Source organism: Vigna unguiculata, chromosome 6, assembly GCF_004118075.2.
Source record: "Vigna unguiculata cultivar IT97K-499-35 chromosome 6, ASM411807v1, whole genome shotgun sequence".
Classification (NCBI taxonomy): domain Eukaryota; kingdom Viridiplantae; phylum Streptophyta; class Magnoliopsida; order Fabales; family Fabaceae; genus Vigna; species Vigna unguiculata.
In genome coordinates, this window is record NC_040284.1 from 9916963 (window position 1) to 9944437 (window position 27475).

At 34.9% G+C, this 27475-nt stretch overlaps 2 protein-coding genes across 4 annotated transcripts; both read left to right on the forward strand.

Moving 5' to 3' along the window:
• Positions 1-688: 688 nt before the first annotated feature.
• LOC114189010 lies at positions 689-14358 on the forward strand. Of its 3 annotated transcripts, none has more exons than XM_028077706.1 (7): positions 690-913; positions 1498-1653; positions 3186-3538; positions 3623-4117; positions 12162-12614; positions 12711-13208; positions 13582-14358. In XM_028077706.1, exons 1-7 carry the CDS (start codon positions 907-909, stop codon positions 14137-14139), a joined length of 2520 nt encoding a protein of 839 aa, XP_027933507.1. In that variant the 5' UTR covers positions 690-906; the 3' UTR covers positions 14140-14358. The 3 variants fall into 3 exon arrangements, with proteins under 3 accessions (XP_027933509.1, XP_027933507.1, XP_027933508.1); XM_028077707.1 differs by having other exon boundaries at positions 1508-1653; XM_028077708.1 differs by lacking the exon at positions 12711-13208 and having other exon boundaries at positions 689-913.
• A 2106-nt stretch (positions 14359-16464) lies between these two features.
• Positions 16465-19395, forward strand: LOC114187285 (putative pentatricopeptide repeat-containing protein At1g69350, mitochondrial). The gene has a single exon (XM_028075497.1). The coding sequence runs from the start codon at positions 16638-16640 to the stop codon at positions 19089-19091; it is 2454 nt and encodes an 817-aa protein (XP_027931298.1). The 5' UTR covers positions 16465-16637; the 3' UTR covers positions 19092-19395.
• The last annotated feature ends 8080 nt before the right edge of the window (positions 19396-27475 follow it).

Below are 27475 nucleotides of genomic sequence, written 5' to 3' on the forward strand. Positions count from 1 at the left end.
ACTTACCATGATTTCAATTTGTCTATTTTTATTTATTCACTACTATCTCCTCAATGGTATAATTAATTAGAGGAAAAAATGACTCCACGATATAATTTTTTTTACATAGAATTAAAATAATTAAAATATTTAAAAATATAATGTTTTGAGTGGTTTATATTGTTTTTTTTAAAAAAAAAACATTTTTTCATTCTTTATTTTATAATTGGAATAGAAAAAAAATACACCTTTTCTATACTTTTTAATACTATTTTTTTCATACACTTTCATAGTATTTTCAACAAAACCATTCTATTTTAATTTCTAGTGAAAAAGAGTGACCACTTTAACAATTGCCCATTACATTTATACTTTGTTGTTTTGCAATAAAAAACTTAATTAATTAGATAGTACTTACTTTTGTATATATTATTTATACGTATCAATTTGATATTCTCTTTTGAAATGTGTTAATTAAATTTTAAATAATATATCAATTAAGTCATTTTAACACAACAATTATTAATATCATTAACATAATCGATAATTATATTAAAATTTAGTTATAAAAATTACGAATAAAGTTAATAATATTAATAATTTCTTTTAAAGAACTTTAAATTAAATATTTCAATAGTTAGAATTTGATTAACTTACTTTTAAAAACATATCAAACTAATACTTTTGAACAAATTTGAACAAAATTAAAATCAAGTAACATCGGACTAACTGGTTATTCAACCCGAAACTAAGCTCTCATAGATTGAGGAGTTGTTCTGACGCAGGTACGCACGCGTACCAGTAAAAAAAAAAAAAAGTGAAATCTTGGCGGCTCCCATGTAAACGGAAGAACACGTATCCCGATTCCCAAGAGAGTGACTCCGCCATTCAAACGGAATTCTCACCGGAAAACAAGTTCCGCCCACCATGACAGGTAACTCCCTTCTTCAATTTCGATTGCCGTGTACCAAGTGAAGTTTTACTCACCACCAAAATTCACTTTCCGAAGAACTCGCATTTGGGGTTTTCTTATTATTTTTCTAGTTTTTGTAAAGTTTGATTGTTTATTGAGTTTTTTTTTTTATGTTTATATTTCATTCTTTTTATGGTCCTTTGAGTTTGAGTGCTCCCACTTAATCTGAACTGAAAGTAGTTTTTTTTTTTTTTTTTCTCTCTTCTGGGTGCAGTATTTCTGGTCTTGATACAAATTGCTGTTTTTTCTTTAAGATTTTCTCTTTATTATTATTGTTGTTGTGTATATGGATTTATGATAATTATTGTATGATTTAGGGACATCATGTTACATGTATCCATGATGTTAGTCAATTTCCATTTCCTCATAATATTTAGGAGTTTGAACAACTTTTTCTTGTAAATTCTCGGGATTTCAGGCTCCACTTAGCTGTGCTTTGTTCTGTACGTGTAAACCACTAGATTTACTACATCTGTAGTTAAATATTAAATTTTTTAAATGATGCCGTTTTTTAAAGCTATTTTTCTACTATTTTTATGTTATAGGAAAGTTCAGATTAGGGGAGAGTTTACTTCCATGTAAGGTTGAAGAAGACCATCAACCTCAGCGAGGATTTATGGCAGGTATAAATGTCACTTATCAACCAGTTGTTCTGGAAGCGAACCAAAGACCTGGGCTTGCCAGAGCAGAAGGTCCACCAGGTGAGTTAACTACCTGTTGGGCACTCAAAACCTGTTTCGGAAGCTGGAAAAATATAAGTGATTATTTTCTAAGATGCCAAACTTGATTGATTATATTGTTGGTCTTGAACCTATTTGTTAGAAGGGTTGAAAATTTGCAGTAGTTGGTTCTATGCTATGTTAATATGTTCCTTAATGTGATCAAATTTTCAACTAAAGAGACAAAGATTGTTATAAAGAATTTGAAAGCTCCTTTTCATCTTAATGTGGCGTGGTTTTGTGACTTGGAGCTTCACTTAGGTTAATTTATGAATGTCACACTGGCTTCATACTTTACTGTGGCATAGCATTTGATTTTTTCATGTTGTCAAGCAGGTGAAATGTGTTATCATACTCCTGCTGTGAATGATACCTGGTAAAAAATTATCAACATAATTGTCTATTATGTTGGAATTCTATGTTTTTGCAGATATTAGAGTAAATATTTAATGAATCTAATGGTTAATTAAAAGTGGAAATTTCCTTCCTTAAGTCTATCCTGTTTTGATTATACTAATGATTATAATCGTGACAGCATTTTGTTTTCTTCAAAATGATAAGCTTTCATAACCCTTTTGAATCTATATGCTGTACTTTAAACTTAAATGTTTATATATACATCTGAAAATCGATAGTTGTTCAATTATCCATGTTTATAAATGTAGTTGTCGGTGATGCACTATGGAAGAGAGGCAATACCAGTTTTCAGTAGAGGTCGTATTGGCTGCAATGATTGCCAAAAACAGCACCTTATAGTGCACTGTAGCAGTGCTACCATGATATAGGCTTCAAAAACCCATTTTTCCCATGGAATATCATTGTTTGTGTTTTTTATTTTGGGTAAAATAATCCACAAAAGTTACCTCCATATTGACCTCCATTCCTTCACACTTTATAGGACTATTTTTTTATCTTGTGTTTTTTTCTCTCTTCTTCCTGTAGACTTCCCGATTCACATTCTTCAAATTTTTCTAATCTAATTTATGGTACATTTTCCATTAATTTCATAACTATCTTTTTTCACTTCATTATTGTGATTTTGATGCTCCTAATAGTGATTGTGTGAATAAATTATGACCTATTATTTATCATGAATTTCTTTAATTTTGGGGTTTTGTTTAGTTTTGAGTATTTCATATCGTATAAATTAATTATTTTATATTATAATATTAAAAGTAGTGACCATTCTGTTTAGTACTATTTCTGTATAGCATTTTTAGAGTTAGCTGCTGTATCTTTGTATAGCTATGTAGTGTCAGATACACAAAGTTCATTGTGTACAAGTTTTCAGCTTCTGATATGACACGACTTTATAGGATTCAGTGCATTTTTCTTTTCCTACCTTTTCACAATTGTGTGGGGGTAAGGTGGGGTTTAACCAAGTTCTTTTCTTGTCTTAATTGATTGAGCTCTATTTTTGAGGCTGAATTTGCATCCTTGTTGCTATGATGTTCTTTTCCCTTACACAAAATCCTGAAGAAAACAGTATAATCGTGTGTTATGCGGATTTTCAGGGATGCCTTCTAAGGTATACCAGACTCGTTGTTCTAGTGACAAGGAGAAACCAAAGTACATGGTTTGGACAAATAAAATGGACAAGTGCCTCACTGAGGTACTTGCTGAGCAAGTGAAAAAGGGGAACAAAATGGATAACATGTTTACGCCAGCAGCATTTTCAGGTGCACTAAAAGCACTGAACGAAAAGTATGATATGTATGTCACAAAAGGACAGATAAAAAATCGACTGAAGACATTGAAGAAACAGTTTGGGGTTTTGAAGGAACTCCTAGCTCAAAGGGGATTTATGTGGGATGACACAAAAAAGATGGTTGTTGCAGATAACTCTGTTTGGAATGACTACATCAAGGTAATTTTCTTACATGTATTACAGTATTCATTTCATAAGTTTGTAGTTTTATGTTGATTGTCGATATTCTTATGTTACCTGCAGATGCACCCTGATGCAAGGATTTTTCGGGCAAAATCTATAGAAAACTATGACCAATTATGTGTTATCCTTGGAAAGGAACAAGTAATTGCAAGCCTTTCAGATAATGTTATAGACACAGATGTAAACTTTGCTGTTGATAAGAGGGATCCAGATCTTGCCCTTGTATCTGAAGTACATCATGATGGAAACCAGACAAAAAGCCTCAGGTGGACAGTTGAAATGGACCATTGGCTTGGAAAGATTCTTGTTGACCAAGTGAAGAAAGGCCTTAAAGTAGATAAAGTTTTGCTGACAGAAGCATATGAATCCGCTGTTTCAGTAGTAAATGCAAAATTTGGGCTTCATCTGGAAAAATTCAATATTAAAAATCGTCTTAAAACTTGGAAGAAACAGTATGAACAGTTAAAGGAAATTCTGTCTCATACTGGATTTCAGTGGGATAAAATAAAGAAAATGATCATTGCAAATGATTCTACATGGAATGACTATATTCGGGTATGTTGTCTCCTTTGGAACTGTTAGATAGCAATCACTATCTGCCCCCCCCCATCCCCATGTTGAGTAAACCTTTCATATATTGCAAAAATGATTTGTTTTTTTTTAATAAATTCTTCCCAAACTCATCGACCATTGTCTTTATAGGTAACATGTGGAAACAGCCTCTAGAGCTGCTGTTTGTCCACATTTTGTTTTATGAAAATAATTTTTTTTAATACAATTAAACTTTTTGATATAACTATTATTACAATGAAAAATAATTGCCAAAATGTAAAAAAAAGTAAAATTGTAATAAAATACATACAAAACGTTATAAAGATATTTTTTTATTAGTTAATATAATTATACTATAAAAACACTTTCAACCTTTTATCAGGACTGTTCATTATGGGTAGTTTCTTCTAAATAATGAAAACTACAAAGTTAATTAGAAGACAAGGATAGGAAAGGTAAAAGAGGTAAAACAATGTGTACACAAAATAATAGCTACAGAAACCAATCTTCACTATTAATTGTGTTAGATATTGTTTGATATTGTTAAACACAATATCAAGCAATATCTTCTATTTACTCTATTTTTTAGTTACTCTTTTTAGTTGTATCTCTCTCTATTATAAATAGATTACCTATGTGTGGTTTATACATAAGGGAGATTAATCTCAAACCCTATTTTCTCTATATTCAACCTAGTATCAAGAGCCCTAAACGATCCATGATTGAGAAGGGATCATTGCAGTACTTCCTTTTTCCTAAATCCTAAGTCCTAAGCCTCAAGCCTCTCGCAATTTTTCAGATTTCACGTGATTGCAATTTTGCAATTGTTTTATGCTTTGAGGCGTTTTTGGAGGTTCTGCCATGTTCTTTATGCCATTTTAAGGAATTTGCAATCGTCTAATATTGGGATCTGTTTTGTTCATTGCTTTCGTTGTGTGATTCGCATTTTTGTTTTGTATCCAATTTATTATGGTATCCCACCGTGATAACTGGACTTGCCCTTAGGGAAAAGGGCGTCCTAAGTGTGAACATTGTGACAAGCTAGGTCACAAGATTGACAAGTGTTATGCATTACATGGTCGTCCTTGATCTGCTGCAGTTGTTCAGACCGATCTTTCCCCACCTTCGTTTCCTAGGGATCTTCCTTCTTCTGTTTCATCCGATACACTTTCTATGTTCAACAAATTTCTCAAATGGTATAAGGATCAATAGTCTTCTAGTTCCACTGCATCTGTTGCTCACACAGGTACATCGTTTGTTGGTCTGACTCAATCTTCTTCTCCTGGTCCTTGGGTTTTTGATTCAGGAGCCACTGATCATATTATTGGTAACAAATCTTTGTTCTCTTCTTTATCCTTTCCTAATCCTTTACCTTTTGTTACACTGGCTGATGGCTTTAGAGTATTATCTCATGGTGTTGGCACGGTTAAACTTTTCCCTTCTTTAACCATTGATAATGTTCTTTATGTCCTTGGGTCTCCTTTAACCTATTGTCCATCAATCGTCTAACTCGTTCTCTTGATTGTGTTGTTTCTTTTACTAATAATTCTGTGTTTACAAGACCCGAGTTCGAAATAGGTGATTGACACAGGATGTGAGTCTCATGGTCTTTATTATCTCCATCCCTCTACACATGTTGGTGTAGTTATGGAGTCTCCCTCTCTTCTTCATGCTCAGTTAGGTCATCCCAGCCTTGCCAAGTTATAGCAGCTTATCCCTGCCTTGTCTAAGTTGTCTCGTTTGGTGTGAGTCATGTCAATTAGGCAAGCATAGTCGTACTTGCTTTCCTCGTAGTGTCACACACGGTGCTTCATCCCCTTTTGTTGTGGTTCACTCTGACATTTGGGGACCTAGCCGTGTTAAGTCTACATTAGGTTTTCAATACTTTGTTACTTTCATCGATGATTATTCCAGATATACTTGATTATTTTTTATAAAAAATCGTTCTAAATTATTTCATCCTTCAAACCTTTTTTTAATGAAATTAAAACTCAGTTCGATGTTTCTATTAGAGTTTTGCGCAGTGATAATGGCTGTGAATATCTTTCTCATTCATTTAAACAATTGATGGCTTCTCACGGTATTCTACATCAAACTTCTTGTCCTTATACATCTCAACAAAGTGGTGTAGCTGAACGTAAAAATAAACATCTATTGAAACAACTCACACTCTTTTAATTCATGGAGAGGTTCCTGAATATTTTTGGGGTGATGCTATTCTTACTGCATGTTATCTCATTAATCGCATGCCTTATTTGATTTTAGATAATAACATACATCATTCAATTTTATTCCCTCATGAACCTCTTCATCCCTTATCTCTAAGAGTTTTCAGGTCTACATGTTTTGTTCATAATTTCAGTCCTGGTCTTGACAATCTCCTAGATCACTTAAGTGTGTTTTCTTAGGGTTTACAAGATCACAAAAAGGATACAAATGTTTTTCTCTTTCTCTTAACCATTATTTTGTGTTTGCAGATGTTACCTTTAATGAGTTCTCCCTTTATTTTAAGAGTCAATATTCACTTCTGTCTCCATCCAATTCTGTCATTCAACAAATTGTTATAGATTAATTGTTTATAGCATGAAATAGTTGTACTTTCTGACAGCTGCTTTTTTCTAGAAGGTTTTTAGTAATTATTTCTTATAAACTCATGTTAGGCATCACTATGTACCTTGATATCTAAGCTTACACCCCAGAGTACTCCAATCATTTTCCATCATAGTAAATTGAGCTTCAAGTTATTGAAATAAAGGATAGTGTTGAGAGTGAAATCATAAGATCATATTGTAATAAATTTAGTTTATAGTCGTGCATCACTAAACATAGTCATTTTAGTGTTTTTGATATGTTGTTTTACTATACTCAAATGTTTAGTGTCTTTGGTATCAGATTCATTGTTAGAGCCTATCATAGTGGAATTTCTTGGGTCTGTTGTTCCACTTGCTATCGGGCCACTATCGGACCACCTATTATGTCTTGTCTCACGCACGAGATGTATATACCTCGGCGTGAGGGGGGTGTGTTGGAAGTCCCACATTGACTAGAGATAAGGTCAATTTAAAGTATATATGTGGATGCAAATCTCACCTTACAAGCCGGTTTTGTGAGGTTGAATTAGGCTTAAAGTCCTCTTCTTAACAAAGTAAACTCTTACGAGTCTACTAGTAGAATCTACAAAACTCCCATGAATTTGGTTTGACTTTTGAGTTTGATAACCATTGGTGTATAGTCTTGCTCTACACTAATGTATATTTATTTATGCAAGTATGAATAATTCAAAATACTCTGAGAAATTAAAGACAAAGGCTACAACCTATGACATACTAAATACAAAAGCAACTCTATAAAAGCTATACATCAAAAGATAATCATCATTATTCAAAATATGCATAGAAAAATCCTACCCAATCAACATCACAATATCTAGAAACTTGGTTGTCCCCCTTATCCTGCCTTATCCTCATATAATAATCCTTGGCAAGAGCCTTTTTTGATATATCTAAAAATTTGTATGACAACTTTCCTATGATCAATATGAGGATTATGCATGAATTGACTAAAAGTGCCAATTGCAAAAGAAAGATTAGGTTTGGTGATTGAGGAAAATGAGCTTCTGCACTAATCTCCTATATCTCAAGATCTGAGAATGATTCACCTTGATCAACCTGTAGCTTTTGATTTGTATCCCTGAGACGATCAACAGGTCTCCATTTAGTTGTGCCTTATTCCTCCAAAGTTTTCTTACCACATTTTTTCTATGATACCACAATGCCTTGCTTTGATCGGAATCCTCAATACCAAGAAAGTATTTTAAACAACTAAGATCTTTGACTTGAAAGTGACAAAAATAAGTGTTTCTTCACCTAGGAGATTTTAGCTGCATCATTTCTTATAACAACAATATCATCAACATAGACAATTAAGTAAACACATTTCAGTTCTTTTCAGCCCAGATTTCAATATCGCATGACTAAATTTCTCAAAGCAAGGTCTATGAGATTTTTTGAGACCATATAGAGATCTCTGCAATTTGTAGAGTAAACCAAACTTCCACACAGAAAAAAAATTCAAGAGTATGCACGATATAGATCTCCTCATTTAGATCACCATGATGAAAGACATGTTTTAATGCCTTGTTGATGGGATGACCAACGGTGAATGACAACCATACCAAGAAAAATCTGAACTATTGTGATTTTTGCCACATGAGACAGGGTATCACCATATATCCAACCTATAATGTATCCCTCAGTCACTAATTTGGTTTTGAGACAATCAATTTCATCATTGGCTCGGAATTAATGGCATGAACCCATCTGCAACCAATTGGTTTCTTTATAGGAAAAAGAGGAACCAACTCCCATGTTTCACTATTCAAGAGACTACATTTCAACAATCATAATTCGTCGCCATCCAAGATGAGAAAGTGCTTCTTGAACATTTTTTGGAATAGTAAATGAATAATACAAAGGTAAAAGATTGGGTTCTGAGTAGACCGAATACCTTTTCTAATTGTGATATACTAGCCTAAATTATCATCATTAGGATCCGTAGTAGGAATATTTGACGCCAAAGGGCATTAAACCAGTTACAGGACAATAATTCAGAATGATTTATCATTCTTGCATCATATTTCAATATTTCGACTGCAGTGTGTCTGTCTGAATGTTTGCATTTTATTGCCTCCATCTGGTATAATTCGTGATGTTAATGAAAATAGAAATAATCTCTAGTTTTCTCTTAAACCTGTCGAGAATAAAGAAAATAGGGATTGAGATTAATCTCCCTTGTGTATAAACCACACATAGGGTAATCTATTTATAATAAAGAGAGGTACAATTAAAAAGAGTAACTGAAAATAAATAGAGTAAATAGAAGATATTGTTTGATATTGTGATTAACAATATCTAACAATATCTTAATAATATCAAACAATATCTAACACTCCCCCTCAAGCTGGAGCATACAAATTGTATGTGCCAAGCTTGTTACAAATATAATCAATTCTAGGCCCCCGTAAAGACTTAGTAAAAATATCTGCTAACTGATCACTTGAGTTAACAAACTCAGTCTTGATGTCTCCAGACATGATCTTTTCCCGAATGAAATGACAATCAATCTCAATGTGTTTGGTCCTCTCATGAAAGACATGATTAGAGCTAATATGAAGAGCAACCTGATTGTCACACACAAGTGTCATTTGGGTAACATCTCCAAATTGTAACTCTTTAAGTAATTGTTTGAGCCAAACAAGTTCACAGGCAGTTGAGGCCATAGCTCTATATTCTGCTTCTACACTGGATCTTGCTACAACACTCTGTTTCTTACTTTTCCATGAGATCAAGTTACTACCAATGGAGACACAATACCCAGATGTAGATCTTCTATCAGAAGGAGATCCTGCCCAATCAGCATCTGAATAGCAAACAACTCTTGTATAGTTATTAGAACCATATAACAATCCTTTTCCAGGGGATTTTTTAATACACTTCAAGATGCGAATGACTGCATTCTAATGATCTTCACATGGAGAATTAAGAAATTGGCTTACCACACTAACTGCAAAGGAAATGTCAGGACGAGTAACGGTAAGATAATTCAATTTTTCAACCAATCTTCTATACTGCTCAGGATCATATATAGGCTCCCCCTGATTTGGTAGAAGTTTAGTATTGGGATCCATGGGTGTATCAACAGACTTTGAACTCATCAACCCAGTTTCCTCCAGAATATCCATGGCATACTTTCTCTGAGATATAACAATACCATCATTGGATTGTGCCACCTCAATACCCAAGAAATATCTGAGTTTGCCAAGATCTTTGGTCTGAAAATGTTGACAGAGATATTGTTTCAACTGAGAGATGCCATGGTTGTTACTCCTTGTAAGAACGATGTCATCAACATATACTATCAAGTAAACACATCCAGCACTCGAGTGTTGATAAAAGACAGAATGATCTGCTTCACACCGAGTCATACCAAATTGCTGAACAACATTGCTAAACTTTCCAAACCAGACCCTAGGAGATTGTTTTAGGCCATATAGGGATTTGTGAAGATGACATACCATCCCAGAAGACTCCCCCTGAGCAACAAATCCAGGAGGTTGCTCCATATAGATTTCTTCTTGTAAATCACCATTGAGGAAAGAATTTTTAACATCTAGTTGATAAAGAGGCTATTGTTGAAGAACAACCATGACGATAAATAAACGAACAGAAGCCATCTTTGCCACGGGGAAAAAGGTATATCCATAATCCAACCCAAAAATTTGAGTATAACCTTTGGCCACAAAACGAGCTTTGAGGCGATCCATAGTACCATCAAGTCCAACTTTGATAGCAAACACCCACCTGCAACCAACAACAGATTTCCCAGACGGCAACAGACCAATTCCCAAGTTCCACTGTTATGAAGCGCACTTAATTCATCTGTCATGGCCTGACGCCAACCAGGATGGGCTAAAGCGTCACAGACAGTTTTTGGAATGGTCACAAAAGAAAGAAAGGAAAGACATGTATAAAAAGGTAATGACAATCGATGATAACTCAAAGCAATATAATGGGGAGAGGATTACGGATAGAATGCATACCTTTTCGGAGGGCAATGGGAAGGTCAGACTCAGGTGTCAGAGCCGGAGGAGACAGAGTAGTTGGCACTTGAGTGGAGTCACATGGTGGTGGTTGTGATCGATTACGACGACTATAAACCTGAAGAGGTGGTGGAGGAGTGGAGCAGGAACTGAGGGTGAAGAAGATACATCAAGAGGGTCACAAACAATAGGAACAAACTGTTGTAACTTGGCAAGGCTTGGATGACCTAACTGAGCATGAATAAGAGAGGGAGACTCCATAACTGCACCAACGTGTGTAGACGGACGAAGATGATAAAGACCATGAGACTTATATTTTGTGCCAATCACCTGTTTCGAACTCCGATCCTGTAAACAGACGGAATTGTTGGTAAAAGAACCAACACAATCAAGAGAACGAGTTAGACGATTGATGGACAACAGGTTAAAAGGAGACCCAGGGACATAAAGAACATTATTAATGGTTAAAGAAGGGAAAAATTTAACAGTGCCAACACCATGAGATGAGACTTAGAACCATCAGCCAGTGTAACAGAAGGTAAGGATTAGTAGAGGATAAAGAAGAGAACAAAGATTTGTTACCAGTAATATGATCAGTGGCTCCTGAATCAAAAACCCAAGGACTAGGAGAAGAAGATTGAGTCAGACCAACAAAAGATGTACCTTTGTGAGCAACAAATACAGTGGAACTAGAAGACTGTTGATCCTTATACCATTTGAGAAATTTGTTGAACATAACAAGTATATCAGATGAAACAGAAGAGATTTCAGAACTGGAAGAGGCAGCGGAAGACGCCATGGAGGAACTGGAAGAGGAGCGGCTTCGAATGGCGCATGAGGGACGATCAAAATCGTATGGTCGCCTGTCGGAACTAACACTCCGACAGTGCCGGCGGCTCCGGTGGCAGCAGCGGCGGTGTTGGCAGACGCGGAGGCAACGGCAGCGAAAAAAAAAAACCTTAAGCTCTAGATACCATGTTAAGAATAAAGAAAATAGGGATCGAGATTAATCTCCCTTGTGTATAAACCACATATAGGGCAATCTATTTATAATAGAGAGAGGTACAATTAAAAAGAGTAACTGAAAATAAATAAAGTAAATAGAAGATATTGTTTGATATTGTGATTAACAATATCTAACAATATCTTAATAATATCAAACAATATCTAAACAATATCTAACAAAACCGATCTTAATCTGTTGATGGCATCTCACTTTAATGTTAAAGTTTCTTGATATCTAGAAATTTAATTTATATCTTCAACATTCATTCTTTATTTTTTGTGTATTCAGATATATATTTAAGTAGTGTATTTTAGATCAGATTTGGTTTAAGAATTACATATGTATAATTATTAATTATTTTAACTTGAGATTATGATGCTTAAGAATATGTAAGTATTTTGATGTTGATGACTTCATGATACTCATTCTTCCTATAATGCCAGACGCATCTGGATGCAAGAACTTTCCGTGGTAGAGTTTTTGAGAATTATGATCAATTCTGCATTATCTTCGGCAATGAACCCTTGGATTGGGATGAATCTGAGCCTTGTGATGCAGTTAACTATGATATCAATGTTAGAGATCCAGGAAGGCAAATGAGGTGGACAAGTGACATGGACAGCTGTTTAAGTGCAATCCTTGTGCAGCAAATAAAACAAGGCAACAGAAGCGAATTTGACTACAAATGGAGGCCTGCTGCATTGGAAGCATCTGTGTTGGCTATTAATGAAAAGTTTCAGCTGTATTTGACGAAAGATCATGTGAAAAATCGTCTAAAAACATGGAAAAGACAGTATGATATTCTGAAGGAACTTATGAACCAGAGCGGATTTGAATGGGATGAAAAGCGAAAAATTGTCATAGCAAAGGATTCTGTATGGAATGAATATATTAAGGTACTTATAAGCCTACTTTTAGTTTCTGTATGACATTTTTTACTGCATAAGGATACTTTTTCTGCAACTTGTAACAAGGGTACCTTTTTGGAACAGAAAAACCCTGATGCTCGGCTCCTTAAAGGACGAGTTATCAGAAACTACAATGAATTGTGCATAATTATAGGTCATTGTGATCCACATGATAGTCCCATGAGTGGTGCTTGTGCTAATATGGGTATGACTACAGACAATGGTGTTATGGAGGTTCAAGAGACAAGTTGCCGTAGAACCAACTACGCAAAAGAAAAAGGAAATACTGTGACATGGACAGATGAGATGGATCATTACTTGACAGAGTTGCTAGTCAATCAAGTATTGTTGGGAAACAAACTAGAGAAAAATTTCAAGACCTCAGCATATATAGCTGTTCTAACTGCTCTAAATGAGAGATTTGGCCTAAACATAACTAAAGAAAACATTATAAGCCGATTGAACACATGGAGAAAACAGTATGGCCTTTTGAAAGAAATGCTCTCTCAAGGGAGTTTTGAGTGGGATGAGGAATGTAAGATGATTGTTGCAACCGACATAGAATGGAATGAATACATTAAGGTATATTTAGTTTTGGTTAGTATTTAATTAGTGTCGAAGTTATTTTTTATTATATTTATTTGCTATTGCAATACTTAAGCTCCTAATTGCTTATCAAGTTTAGGCCAATAAATCCAGTGATATGGTGATAATCTTCAATTGTTACCCCACCTAGTTACTTCTAGCTATTTAAATTTAACCAGAGACCCATCATAATAATAACTACAAAATACATCCACATTGCCTACGTGTCATGTATTGTTTGCTTGCATTATTAGTGGTTGGTTTCATTTGCTAGCTACTACAACCACAATCTCAACTGCATATTTGGCACCTTTATCCCGTTGCACTGCTGAACAATGTTTTCTGATTCATGTTTGACCTGGTTATTCAGAAACATCCGGATGCCAGGCATTTGAGAGACCGGCACATAGAGAACTACCATGAATTAGGTATGATTGTTGGTAATGAGCAAGGAATTGGAAATTGGTCGGAAAACTCTGAGAGGTTTGATGTAAATATTACACCTAACTATGAAGAGCATGCAGAAACTCCAGCACTGGTGTTGGCTAATGCAGATATGAGCCGTGATGATGATGCAAGTGATGAAGTGCAGGGCTCATCTGAGCAAACAAGAGCGAGACCTTCATCATCACAATCACATTCGAAGCAACCGTCAAAACGAAGGCGCACTTGTGATGTTTTGCTACAAATGATGAGTGTTATGGCCGCAGATATAAGTCGGATAGCTGATGCATTAACTGAAACTAACAACAGAGTGTGCTTAGAGGAAGTGGTGGAAAAGGTACAAAATATGCCTGACTTTGATGATGATCTCATCATCGAAGCTTGTGAGTATTTATGTTTTGATGAGAAGAGGGCATTGTTGTTTTTGAAATTAGAAGACAGATTAAGGAAAAAGTGGTTGTTGAAACGATTGCGAGGTCAATAAGGTAGTTACATAGATTTCTTTTTTTTTTTTTTTTTTTGTGTATGTAAGTTGTTAAAAGAAAATGGATGCTTGAAGATGTGTTTATGAATTTCTTCTTGGCCTGTTACATTCTCTAGGTACACCCTAGTTTAGGTTGTTACTTATGTTATAAGAAAACTAACGTTAAGGGGGAAGTGGGAAAAAGTTATGGAATGACAAGGTGCTTCAACTTTCCTTCTTCTGATGTTTGTTTATTGCCTTGCACTTTCTTGGGCAACAACTTATCATCATTGTTATTACTATGGGGTCTGATTTTGTGTTGAGTAATTTCCCTTATACAGCTTTGCACTCGCCCTATGATGAATGTAAAAATATCAATGCAAAATTTTCAATGAGAGTAAGTTGAATTCTTAAACAGGCCACCAAGTTTGTGTTTGAATACATTTTTCAGAGAAACCAGTTTGAGGCACAGATGGTAGGTGCCTGTTTAGCTCATTTCATGTAAGGTTTATTACCATTTTACGCACGACTTCAATGTAGAAAAAAGTTGTTGATCAGTTAAAATCATTTTAAAGTTAAGACTTTTAAAATAGTTAGATTGAGAGCTAGACCAAAAGTTATAATCAATAATTAAGGTATACATGTTTTTTTTACTTAATAGTATAGTAGTCCAGGTATTACAATTTAATTGTTATTTGACTCACCTTGTCTATACCATTAGACAATTGATATCACCTAAAATAAATTGTGATATTCCTTATATTAAAGTAAATGGATGATGCCTACGCATGGGTTAAAGTTAATTTGATGATGCAACTAGAGGTAGCGTAGGGCATTATGCTAGTAGTGATGGTTGAAATATGATTCTTCCGTAATTTGTGAAGTCTTTAATAATTCTTCTATGTTGCTCCAACTTCCCAAATCACGATTCAATAAGAAAACTTGTATTATTATTGATTTTAAAGTTTCTTATATTGTTTTGGAAGATATTAAATATGTTGACCTTATGATTAAGAATTGATAATAAATTTAACTTTGTTTGTTTTGATTATCTACTCACGCTAATAAATACCAAATTATTTAATAATTATTTTAATATTCCAAAATTTTGATTTTTTTAGCATTTTGAAATAACATTCTTTTTCTTTTGGAGGTTTAGTCTCACCTTCTATGTTTTTTTTTTCTTTTCTTTTTATGAAAATTCATTTGATAATAAATGATTATTGAGATTTTTTCACTATTTTAATATAATTTCATTTTAGAAATTACATAATGGTATAAGTTAAAAAAATAAATTGCACATGAACAAACGTGCCAAGCTGGCACAACTTCATAACGAATAAGTCGTATCAAGCTGAAGTGACTTCACTACAAATGACCTTAAGTGTGTCAAATAATAACGATTTCTCTAATAAAACTATCTAAAATTGAAGTTGTCTCACAACTTGAAACGATTTCAGTTTTGGAATGAAATGAACTGAACTCGTGTCTTATGGGACCACTTCAGTTCTAAATTTAGGTTATGTCATTTATAATTGAAGTCGTCACAACATAGCACGACTTCAATTTATTTCATTCATAATTGAAGTCGTCACAAAATGACAATACTTCAATTCATTTCATTTTAGAACTTAGGTTGTGCCAACATGACATGACTTTAATTTTAGATCATTTTTTGTTGTTGTGAAAGTCGTCATAATTTGACACGACTTCAATCATCTGCAGTGAAGTCACTTAAGTTTGACACAGTTTCTTTGTTACAAAGTCGTGCCAAGTTGGCACGAATTATCTGATTTTTTTTTTTAATTTGCACCATTATAGTAATTTCAAAATGAAAAACCAATTATTGAAGTTCTAGAATAGCAATTTAGTTTAGATAACTTGATAACTATACCTAACATAATATATATATATATATATATATATATATATATATATATATATATTTATATATATATATATATATATATATATATTTACAATTTCAAATGTAACTAATGCCATTTTTTTGAACTAATAGTATTAATTTTTTCTAAAATACCAAATTAATGTCATTTTTCTCAACAGATATATTAAATTCATATTAATATTCAAGTTAAAAATGTCATTCAATAAAAGAAGTCAAACAAAAAAAATCTAAATAAATAAACTAAATTGGTAATTTAATATAAGAAGAATGATATATCGTATTAGTAATTTTTTGTCTTTGTCTCTCTTTCCATTGTATGTATTGCATTCCTTGTTTATATATATATATATATATATATATATATATATATATATATATATATATATATATATATATATTTTTTTTTTTCTCTTCTATCTTTCTCTCGTTGGTCTCTATCAGGGTAATGTGAATCATCTTCGTTTAATTATAGGGATTTTTCTCAAACAAGAGAGCAAAGATTCTATGATGCAGAAGCTGATACAGATGACAGAGTGAGACATAACATTGTTGCATGTTCTTTGCCTTGTTGGTTGATCACTGAGACCAACATCAAAAGTAACATTGTTCCATGATATTCCATTCTCATGTTCCTCTTCAATTCAAACACAAACTCAAACTCCCCTCATTAACAACACTCACCAAAACCACCCGTTTTTCTTCACTCGTTTCCACTTCTCTTCAAAGTTTCAACCACACAAACCTTCTCCAACTCTGCACCCTTTGCCACACCCTTTCCCAAATCAAGCAAGTCCACGCCTTTGCCGTCTTCCATGGCTTCCTTCCTCGCAGTGTCTCCCTATGTGCCTCTCTCATTCTCCGATATGCCTCCTTTGGGCACCCCACAGCCGCCCATATTCTCTTCCAACACAGTGTTGCGTATTCCCGTAGTGCTTTCTTGTGGAACACCATTATCCGTGCCAATTCCATTGCTGGTTTCTTTGATGGATATAGCAACTATAACGCCATGGTTCGTGCTGGTGTTAAGCCTGATGAGTGCACCTACCCTTTTGTGCTGAAGGTGTGTTCTGATTTTGTGGAGGTTCATAAGGGTAGGGAGGTTCATGGGGTTGTGTTTAAGCTTGGATTTGATGGGGATGTCTTTGTAGGGAATACCCTTTCCGCCTTTTACGGGAATTGTGGGCTTCTTGACGATGCAACGAAAGTGTTTGATGAAATGCCGGAAAGGGATAAGGTGTCGTGGAATACTGTTATTGGTTTGTGTTCTCTTTATGGGTTTTACAAGAAGGCGCTCAGGTTTTTTAAGGAGATGGCTGTGGCCGTGCCGCGGATTCAACCGGATTTGGTTACCGTTGTGAGTGTGTTGCCAGTGTGTGCGGAAACTGAGGATGAGGTGATGGCGACAAACGTGCACTGTTATGCAATGAAGGTTGGCTTGTTGAGTAATGTAAAGGTTGGAAATGCGTTGGTTGATGTATATGGGAAATGTGGGAATGAGAAGGCTTCCAGAAAAGTTTTTGATGAAATTGATGAGAGGAATGTGGTTTCCTGGAATGCGATCATTACTAGTTTTTCTTTTAGAGGGAAATATATAGATGCTTTCGATGTATTTAGGTTGATGATTGGTGCAGGTGTGACACCGAACTCTGTCACCATTTCTAGTATGCTACCTGTATTAGGAGAATTAGGACTTTTCAAGTTGGGAATGGAAGTTCATGGGTTTAGTTTAAGAATGAATATTGACTCTGACGTTTTTATTGCTAATGCGTTGATAGATATGTACGCAAAATCAGGATATTCAAGAATAGCATCTACTATATTCAATAAAATGGGAGGAAGAAACATTGTATCATGGAATGTTATGATTGCCAATTTTGCTCAGAACAAGCTTGAGTTTGAAGCTGTAGAATTAGTGAGGCAAATGCAAGATAAGGGAGAAATCCTCAACAATGTAACCTTCACAAATGTTCTTCCAGCTTGTGCAAGACTTGGTTTCCTGAATGTTGGAAAAGAAATTCATGCCAGGATTATTCGAGTTGGATCTTCCCTCGATTTGTTTGTCTCTAATGCTCTGACAGATATGTATTCAAAATGTGGATGCTTAAACCTTGCTCAAAATGTCTTCAATATTTCGGTCAGGGATGAAGTTTCCTACAACATACTAATTATAGGCTATTCTCGAACAAATGAATGCTCAGAGTCTATAAGTTTATTTTCAGAAATGATACTCTTGGGCATGGCTCCTGATATTGTTTCTTTCATGGGTGTAATATCAGCTTGTGCAAATCTAGCTTCCGTAAGACAAGGTAAAGAGATCCACGGTCTGCTGGTGAGAAAGCTTTTTCACTCTCATCTTTTTGCGGCGAATTCACTCTTGGATTTGTATACCAGGTGTGGACGAATAGATCTGGCTACAAAGGTCTTTGACACTATACCCAACAAGGATGTGGCCTCTTGGAATACTATGATTTTGGGGTATGGTATGAGGGGTGAGTTGGGCACTGCAATGAACCTTTTTGAAGCAATGAAGGAAGATGGTGTGGAATATGATTCAGTTTCATTCATTGCTGTTTTGACTGTGTGTAGCCATGGAGGGCTGATTGAGAAGGGGAGAAAATACTTTAAGATGATGAGTGATCTTAATATTGAACCAATGCATACACACTATGCATGTATGGTTGATCTCCTAGGTAGGGCTGGTCTAATGCAAGAAGCTTTAGACCTTATCAGAGGCCTTTCTATTGTACCAGATACTAATATATGGGGTGCACTTCTTGGAGCATGTAGGATACATGGGAACATAGAATTAGGGCACTTGGCAGCTGAACATTTGTTTAAATTAAAGCCTCAGCACTGTGGATACTATATTCTCCTTTCAAATATGTATGCAGAAGCTGAAAGATGGGAGGAGGCAAACAAGGTTAGGGAGTTGATGAGGACAAGGGGAGCTAAGAAAAATCCTGGTTGCAGTTGGGTTCAAATTGGAGATCAGGTGCATGCATTTCTTGTTGGTGAGAAAATTGATAGCTTGGATAATGACTTTTGGATATCAGATTGTTGTTAATTTTGTTTTGTAGAAGCCTGTAGTAATATCTTGAGGATTATATGGTGAATCTAGGAAATTGTTGAAGTTGCAAGACAGTAATGTTGGAGGCATTTTCTGCTTGCATATTGGTCATTTTGTCCTTTATGGTTTAACCTCATGAATAATTTTAATGGAATGTTCTCTACCAGTTTGTAAATGGGAGAGGAACAAATATCATATTGGCCTCCACAAGTACGCATTTACTAAATGTTCTTCTGCTATTGTACTAGTAAAGCATCCTTGCGTAGGCATGGTGATACCGATAGTTACCTTGCACAATAAAATTAGATAATGTATGTGTGTATATACTTTTTAATATGTTGATATTAATTTTAATCAATTTTTTTATTGAAAATATATAGAATGATATTATAATATAATACATTTCAGTAAAATGATTAGTGCGATAAATTTAGTTTGTAAACTTTGTTTTGTAACATCAAATTAAAATATTTGACTGCTGCAACAGATAAATTAATGTATTTTTAAACTAAGTGATTAATTGTTTAATTTGATGAGCGTATACCTAGATATTTTTATAATGTATGAAAATAGTCATTCCAATACAATGTGTTTGAGAAGAGGACTCTAAAAGCAGAATGAAAAAAATGTAAGGATGTGTGTAGGATTTGGATTTCGAGATGGGAAATGAAAAACTAAAAATTTGATGATCGTTGTTATTTGACTTATATTAGAGTATTTGATTATTGTCCAAGTGAAATAAAAATTGATTTTAAATTAAAAGAATAGTGATTTTTAAAATTGATATTAAACTTTGTAAACGACTTTTAGTTAGAATTTTGAGATATTATGATATTGAAATATTGCATTTTAGTTTTTACATTAGAAATATATATTGTAAAGGGATACCCATGGTAGCGGGTACATGTATTTTTTATACCCACATGTTAACGACGCGAGTATGGGTATTATAGTATCCGTACCAATGGATACCCGTATCCGCTATACTCTAATTTAAATTAAAAAAAAAACGTGATTAATACATTAACACATTGATTTTGAATGAATTATTTTTTATCAATTGGTTTCAAAATATCTTCATTTTTTATCAATTGTCGTTCAATGCTATTTAAGTGGGTTATTTGTACTTTCTATGAAATTTATGAATGTTATGCATTGTATTTTTATTTGAATTTATGGGTAAAATATGTTTTAAATATTAAATTTTTCTTTTGTAAATACCCGCGGGTACCCGTGGATATCCGTGGATATTAAAAAAATATGCGAGTACCCGCATAACGGATACCTGCACGAATATGAGTATGAGTACATGGCAGATATTTATCTAGTGAGTAGGGTACGGGAGAGCTACTACCTGTACCCTACCCACCCCGTTGACATCCCTAAGTGTGATTGAGATCACATAAATGTCACACTCATTAATATAAATATTTGTGCCTTTGCATTTGAGGTTAGCCCACTCGGGTGTGGCTTAGCCCATTGAATTAGAGGTTTACCTATATGGGGTGTGAGTGAGCCTATAGAGGCATGCTAGGTATGCTATTATAGAAATTGAATAAATAATGACTTTCTAAATTGACATTGAACTTTGTAAATGATATTTTGTTAGGATTTTTAGATTTTATGATGTTGGTATAATACATTATAGTTTTTACATTAGAGATTTGATTATAGAAGTGTGGTAAGATTACATAGGTGTAAGAGGCTAACTAATTGATAATGCTGTCGTTGACACGATCAAATTAATACTACTTATCTATAACAACTTCAGTATTGTTAAGAAAGTAGCCAATAAAATAGTAAGGGTAAAGTAACCCAAAATCGTCTCCCAACGAACACGAAATTGATTATTAACAAATTAGTTCTTATAAAACTATACAAAAGAGTTAGTTAAATAAAATAATAAAAATATGGGTTAATTATGTTTTTCGTCCCCCTACTATTAGTGTTTTTTGGTTTTAGTCCCCCATCTAACAATTGATCCATTTCAGTCCCTCACCTTTTAAATTGCATGGAATTGGTCCCTGATTTTAAACTCCGTTAGATTGAATTGACACCTGGCTAACGGATGGCCACGTAAGGATCCCGTTTAAGGCTTTCTCTTCAATTACAATATTATGCACGTTTGGGGGTATGTTATGAAACCCTAAAATTGGATAAATTTGAGAAACAGCGGATTGCACGTAGAGGATTGGAAATCGCATCGAACGTGTGTGGGTGTGGGGAGAATAGCGGATTGCACCCTAAAACAGTGATGAATAGCGGAACCAAAGGATTTGATTGTACGCAGAGGAGTAGTGGTTCGAAAATATGGCGAAGTTGTGCGTCCTCTTCAGAAATGGCATCGAAAGTGTGTGGGTGTGGGGAGAAATTGTTGCTTCTAAAGGCAAGTACTGTGAAGAACAAAGGCAGATTATTTTGGAGGTGTAGGAATTGGGCTGTAAGTGAGAAATTCCTTAAGTTATTTTTGACCTTCATTTGCTTTTCTTTGTAATCGTTTCCTTTTCTGTGCAGTCGAATTCCAATTGTAATTATTTTGAATGGGTTAATGAGTCGGAATCAACGTTTGAAGGGAAAGACTCTGAACTGGAATCGAGCGGAGGAAAAACTGTTGAAGAAGACAAAGTTTGTTGCTTAGAAAAGGAGGAAAAGGACAAAGTGATAATGGAGTTGATAAAGAAAAATGACAAGCTGAAGAAGAAATTGCAACAAGAGCAGAACATTGGAAAATTTCTTCAACTTTTATTCGTTTTTTCGTGGGTTGCAACTGTTGTTGTGGTTATTATGGTGTTGTTGAAGGTTAATTGTAATTAGGAATGTATTAGGTATTTGTAGCAGTGATTAGGAATTTATTAAAGTTGGTGGTTAATGTTGTGTTAGGCATGTTTGGTGTATTAAACTTGGAATGTATTAAGCTTGGTGGTTACAATATCAGAATATTACTCCAATTTGTCATGCGTGATGTTATTTGACACTATGACAGTGGGTTTTACCAATTCCTGTTTGCTCAATTTTCCTATTTTCGTGATTAAAAGAATATGAAAGTACGAAACGGTGTCCCCAATTTTCTCCAACTTTGTGTTTTACCAATTCTCATAGTATGACAATTAAATTTGGAATGAATAAACAGTAATCCTACGCGTTTCATTGATCAATAATGGCAGACAAGTGGTCCAAAACAACAAGGACAGTGTTTGCTTTGATTGAATACAATAATGCAAAATAATGCAAAAAGAGGTCTAGGCATGTGGTCCATAACTTTAACTACAATAGCACTTCTCCAAAACAAAATATTGGTCCACTATCACTATGCCCAACGTTATAGCTGTCTTGATTAATTACAGATGCATTTAAAAAAGCAAGAAAAAGTTGGAATCTTCATTCATTTTCACGTGGGTTGTGCACAAGTTGTACTACTACTAGCTTGAGACCCTAATGGTTGTGCTGCCCTGCTCCTTTGTGCTGCCCTGCTCCTTCGCTGTGTTCTTGGTGCTCTTTCACCTTCATTCACGTTTGCAGCAACTATGGGTGTGGATGTCCTTCTACTGCAGCTTTGGTTTGATGGTCCAGCAACGTTGGTAGCTGCAGTGGCAGTTGGAGTGCGTTGTGTGTTTCCCTGTCCATTCAGTATGTTTTTAAATTTCAGATCTATAATTTCCAAAACAGAAATCAATAAGAAGTAAAGAACATTACTCAATTACCTTTCTGAATCTCATCCCCCTTCTACAGCTTTTGATATTATGTCCTATTTGGTTGCATCTACTACACTTCATGATCAGATTCTTCTTTGAAAGTTTTGAATGACTCACATTTTCATCTGCTTCCCTTCTTCTAAGTTTTTTTGGCCTGCCAGGTGGTGTTTTGTATATGGGTGGGAACAATTCAGGTTCATTGCTTCTGGGCCATAGTTGTTGTCCATTTATAGGGGTGATTTCTGGGCTATAGCAAGCATGATAAGCTTGTCTTTTGTAGCATGGATGCACGTATGCCTCAGGATTTTCTATCTTATAGTTAATAGCAGCCACAGCATGTCTACAAGGAATACCTACCAAATCCCAAAAGTAACAAGTGCAGCTATGCTTACTTAGATCAACTACAAATTTCTCCATAGTGAACCCCTGAGTGACTTCAAACTTAGAACCCCCTGCCCATACTGGAAGCCAGTTCCCACTTTTTTCCACCTCCCTATCAAGTCTTTTTTGAGGCTTAGGCATTACATTACCATTATATGCATTCAGCTTTTCCCTAAGTGTAGCAAATCTACTCATTGTGTATGATCTAATCCATTCCATCATACTAATGATTGGTTTATCTCTAGCCAATAAAATTGTACTGTTGAATGATTCAGACAAGTTATTCATTAAAACATCACATCTAGGGTAAATGCTGAATGCATGTTTACACCATGAACTTCTAGGAATGGCAACTAACCAATTATATGCTTCAGGGTTGATGTTTCTTAACTCACCCATTTTTTTCTCCCAGGCTGCGTAAAAAGTAGCCTTTGCTGCCCCCATCATAAGATCTCTGATTACCACCCCACCACCAAATTTCTTCTTGAAATTGCTGTACAGGTGCCTCAAACAGAAACGGTGCTCTACACCATTCAAAATTTCATCAAACACAGACATAAGTCCCTGCAAAATACAATAGTTATTAATCAGAGGGAAATAGTCAATTAATTGTGTGTGTCTAAAGGAAAATTTTATGTTATCTAAATTACCTTCTGTTGGTCTGAGATGAATACCCAACGATGATCTGCAACATCTCCAATATCCTCCAGCAATAGTGTTAGGAACCATCTCCATGTCTCTTTACATTCATTCTCAACTGCAGCAAACGCTAATGGATAGTATTGGTCATTGGGGTCCCTGCCCACTGCAACCAAAAGTTGACCACCATATGCTGTTTTCAAGTGGCAACCATCAACACCTATGAAAGGCCTACACCCAGCCAAGAAACCAGTCTTACAGCCAGCTAAGCACATGTAAAAACAGCCAAATCTTGGTGGCAGACTTGGTTGGGGTTGATTGATCTTGATCTTGACAGTTCCAGCCTTGACCCTGACTAATTCAGCAATATAATCATGTAGTCTACCATATTGACGTTGTCCATCCCCCACCAAACAGTCCATTGCAATTTGTTTTGCCTTTCCAGCCCTCCATGGAGTAATGCCTACACTATATGTCTTCTTGATTTCATCAATTATTTGACTCACTGTCATGACACCTACGTTCATGTATCTATCTATTAGAACCTGCGCAATCCAGTCCTTATTTGCATTTTTATTTCCAAACACCCTCCCACACCTGTGACGCCCAACCAATGTCTTAACTTGAAATGTTTCCCTACCTCCAACCTTACTCACCATGATTAAAAAACCACATTTTTTTTACATACAGCCCTGACTCTCCTCTGATCATTCTTCACAAATTGTACTTCTTTCCCATTCAAAACACTATGCTCCATCAATGCTTGTTTAAACTCCTTCAAAGAACGAAATTCCATTCCCAATTTGAACTTGAAGTCTTTAGTCATATCTTCTGCTCTGTACTTCGAAAATTTGGGCCCATCACGAACCATACCATTCTCACTATCCACATCAGACTCTAACTCATCAGTATCGTACTCCTCACTTATGTCATGTACTCCAATTTCAGCATTAGTGACAAATGAACCTTCTCCAACATCCTTTTTAGTCCTCACTGTGCTTGGATTGCGTTTCATTGCTTTCCACCTATCCAAAACAGCTCCAAGTTTTCTCACGGGTGGCTGAATATCTACACCAAATCCATCATCATCATCTGCCACCCTTTCTTCTTCACTATCATCCAGTTTGTCTGCACCAGCCCCTTCATCATTTTCAGACTCAACCTCTTCACATATAACATCCTCCTCACCCCTAACTTCTGCCTCAACCACCCGTTCTGCCACCCCTCCCAATTCTGCCTCAGGATCCACATGAGCCTCATCCTCCATTTGGACCTCAGTCACCACATCACCCTGACCCATCACTTCTGCCTCACCCATCACTTCTGCCTGAACCCCTACAGCTGCCTCACTCACCAAACTAGGCTCACCAGCAACATCAACCTCAACCCCTACAGCTGCCTCACTCACCAAACTAGGCTCACCAACAACATCAACCTCAACCACTTTAGGTGCCTCATCCACTACAACTGCATCAGGAACCACATCTTGTTCACCCCCCACGTTTGGCTGACTGAATTCTTCATCCAATTCAGGACCAGTTATAAAATGCACCACTTCGGCCTGACAAGGAATGTGTTGAACATATATATCCACCTCTTCGTTCCTTTCCTCTGCATACTTAACCAAAGCTAATGCCTCCTTATCATCACTCAATAATCTTAGATTGTTTAACAACTTCTCTTTGGAACCCTTCCACCACAGTTTAACATCGCCAGCGTATTTAAACTCCTTCACGATGCCTAATGCTTCAAAGAAAGACCAAAAATCTGGATCGATCCCTTTCACAACGTGGATTTCACCGCCAACATATTTCAATCCCCTATTCCTTTCAAACCTACCCATATGATGAAATGCCACCGCAAACCCCATTTGCAACCCTACATTTCAAATAAAGCACAAACCCAACAAAAACAACAACAATCGAACTTTAATAACAGCAAAACCAGAGTAAATCGAACAATGAACGAAACAAAATTTGTAAACAATACAACTTAACTTACCTCAGTTCACCAATGTTGATTTCGTCGTTCAAATATCACCACAAAACCACTTTGATTTCGCTCTGTCAATGAAGTTTCTGTATCCTTCGCTGAGTGCAACCCACTTCGACTTCGTCGTTCACCACCTCAAGTTTAGGGTTTTTAGCAAAAAACCCTTTCTAATTTCAAAGGTTATGCTTACTTTCGCAGAATGTTAGCTGAAAACATTACTAACTTAACCATACTTCTTTAATTAATGAACATGTGACTGAAAACATTACTACTATAACAACACTTCTTTAATTAATTAACACATGAGCTGAAAGCATTATTACAGTCTAACCAAAACGTGCATAATATTGTAATTGAAGAGAAAGCCTTAAACGGGATCCTTACGTGGCCATCCGTTAGCCAGGTGTCAATTCAATTTAACGGAGTTTAAAATCGGGGACCAATTCCATGCAATTTAAAAGGTGAGGGACTGAAATGGATCAATCGTTAGATGGGGGACTAAAACCAAAAACCACTAATAGTAGGGGGACGAAAAACATAATTAACCCTAAAAATATTGGAGGATTAAGATAAAAAAAGAAAGAAATAAAATTTAAAAGATAAAAAGAAATAAAAACAATAGTAAAGAAAATAGATTGATTCCATTGCTTTTTCAAAATAGATTCATTATCGGTTATCTAAAGATTATTGCTCAATTAATTATTGTTATAGATTTACAAATTAATCAATGTAAAGTCTCAATTAATTTGTTGGCGTTCTCACTTTTAACCAAAGTATAGTCTCAATTAAAAGTGAGAACTTTTAGATTATCCACAGTAAATTCAACCAAAGTACAGTCTCAATCAAATTTAATATGCCTAATCATGTCTATTCTTTTATCTCCTCACCAAATAAAAAGCTTAATTAATCAAAGTAAAGTCTCAATTAATTGTAGTTAGAGTAAATACCTTTAACCAAAGTAAAGTCTCAATTATTGGTAAAAACTCATTTAATCATATGAAAGTTTTTAAATAAAATCAAAGTAAAGTCTCAATTAAATTTAAAAACCCTTGAACTCATATGATCAACATGCATATAGATTTAAAATCATTACTTTTTACGTGATTCAAAGATAAAAGACATAGATGAATGAAAATCTCATCAATAATAAAAAGAACAAAGAAATTATTTCATTCTAACCTCAGAATCCATAATGAAATTACAATGGAATCAACCCAAGAAGTTTAGCACTCCATGAAACACACAATAAAATAAAGATAGAAGAATGGAGAAAAAGAAAGAAAGGAAATTAGGCCCCCCTAAGGGTTCCAAAACTCCGAAGTCCCGAACTTGTTCCTTCTGCTTCTCCCTTGGTGTCTTTATATAAGAATTGGACTAGGCTTTTCTGTTGCTAAAATCTCTCAAATATCTTTTAAAATAAAGATAAAGATAAATATTTAAAGATACTTAGAAAGATATAAACTATTTGACAAATATAGTTGGTTAATAATTTATGATATAATTAAATAAATTAATTATTTATAGATATCTGATAAATTATCACCAAATAATATTTATATTAATTTTCTAAATAATCCATTTTCAATCCTGTAGTCCAATTTTGCAGAGACATCCAAAAATATCAATATTTGCAAATAAACCCCTCTCATTTGATCAGTCTTTGACTTTTTTACCAGA

Coding starts and splice junctions, on each gene's coding strand:
- LOC114189010 (XM_028077706.1), top strand. Junction 1,654..3,185: donor CAGAGCAGAAGGTCCACCAG/GTGAGTTAACTA, acceptor GCGGATTTTCAG/GGATGCCTTCTAAGGTATAC. Junction 4,118..12,161: donor CATGGAATGACTATATTCGG/GTATGTTGTCTC, acceptor CTATAATGCCAG/ACGCATCTGGATGCAAGAAC.
- LOC114187285 (XM_028075497.1), top strand. CDS start 16,638: ATGATATTCCATTCTCATGTTCCTCTTCAATTCAAACACAAACTCAAA.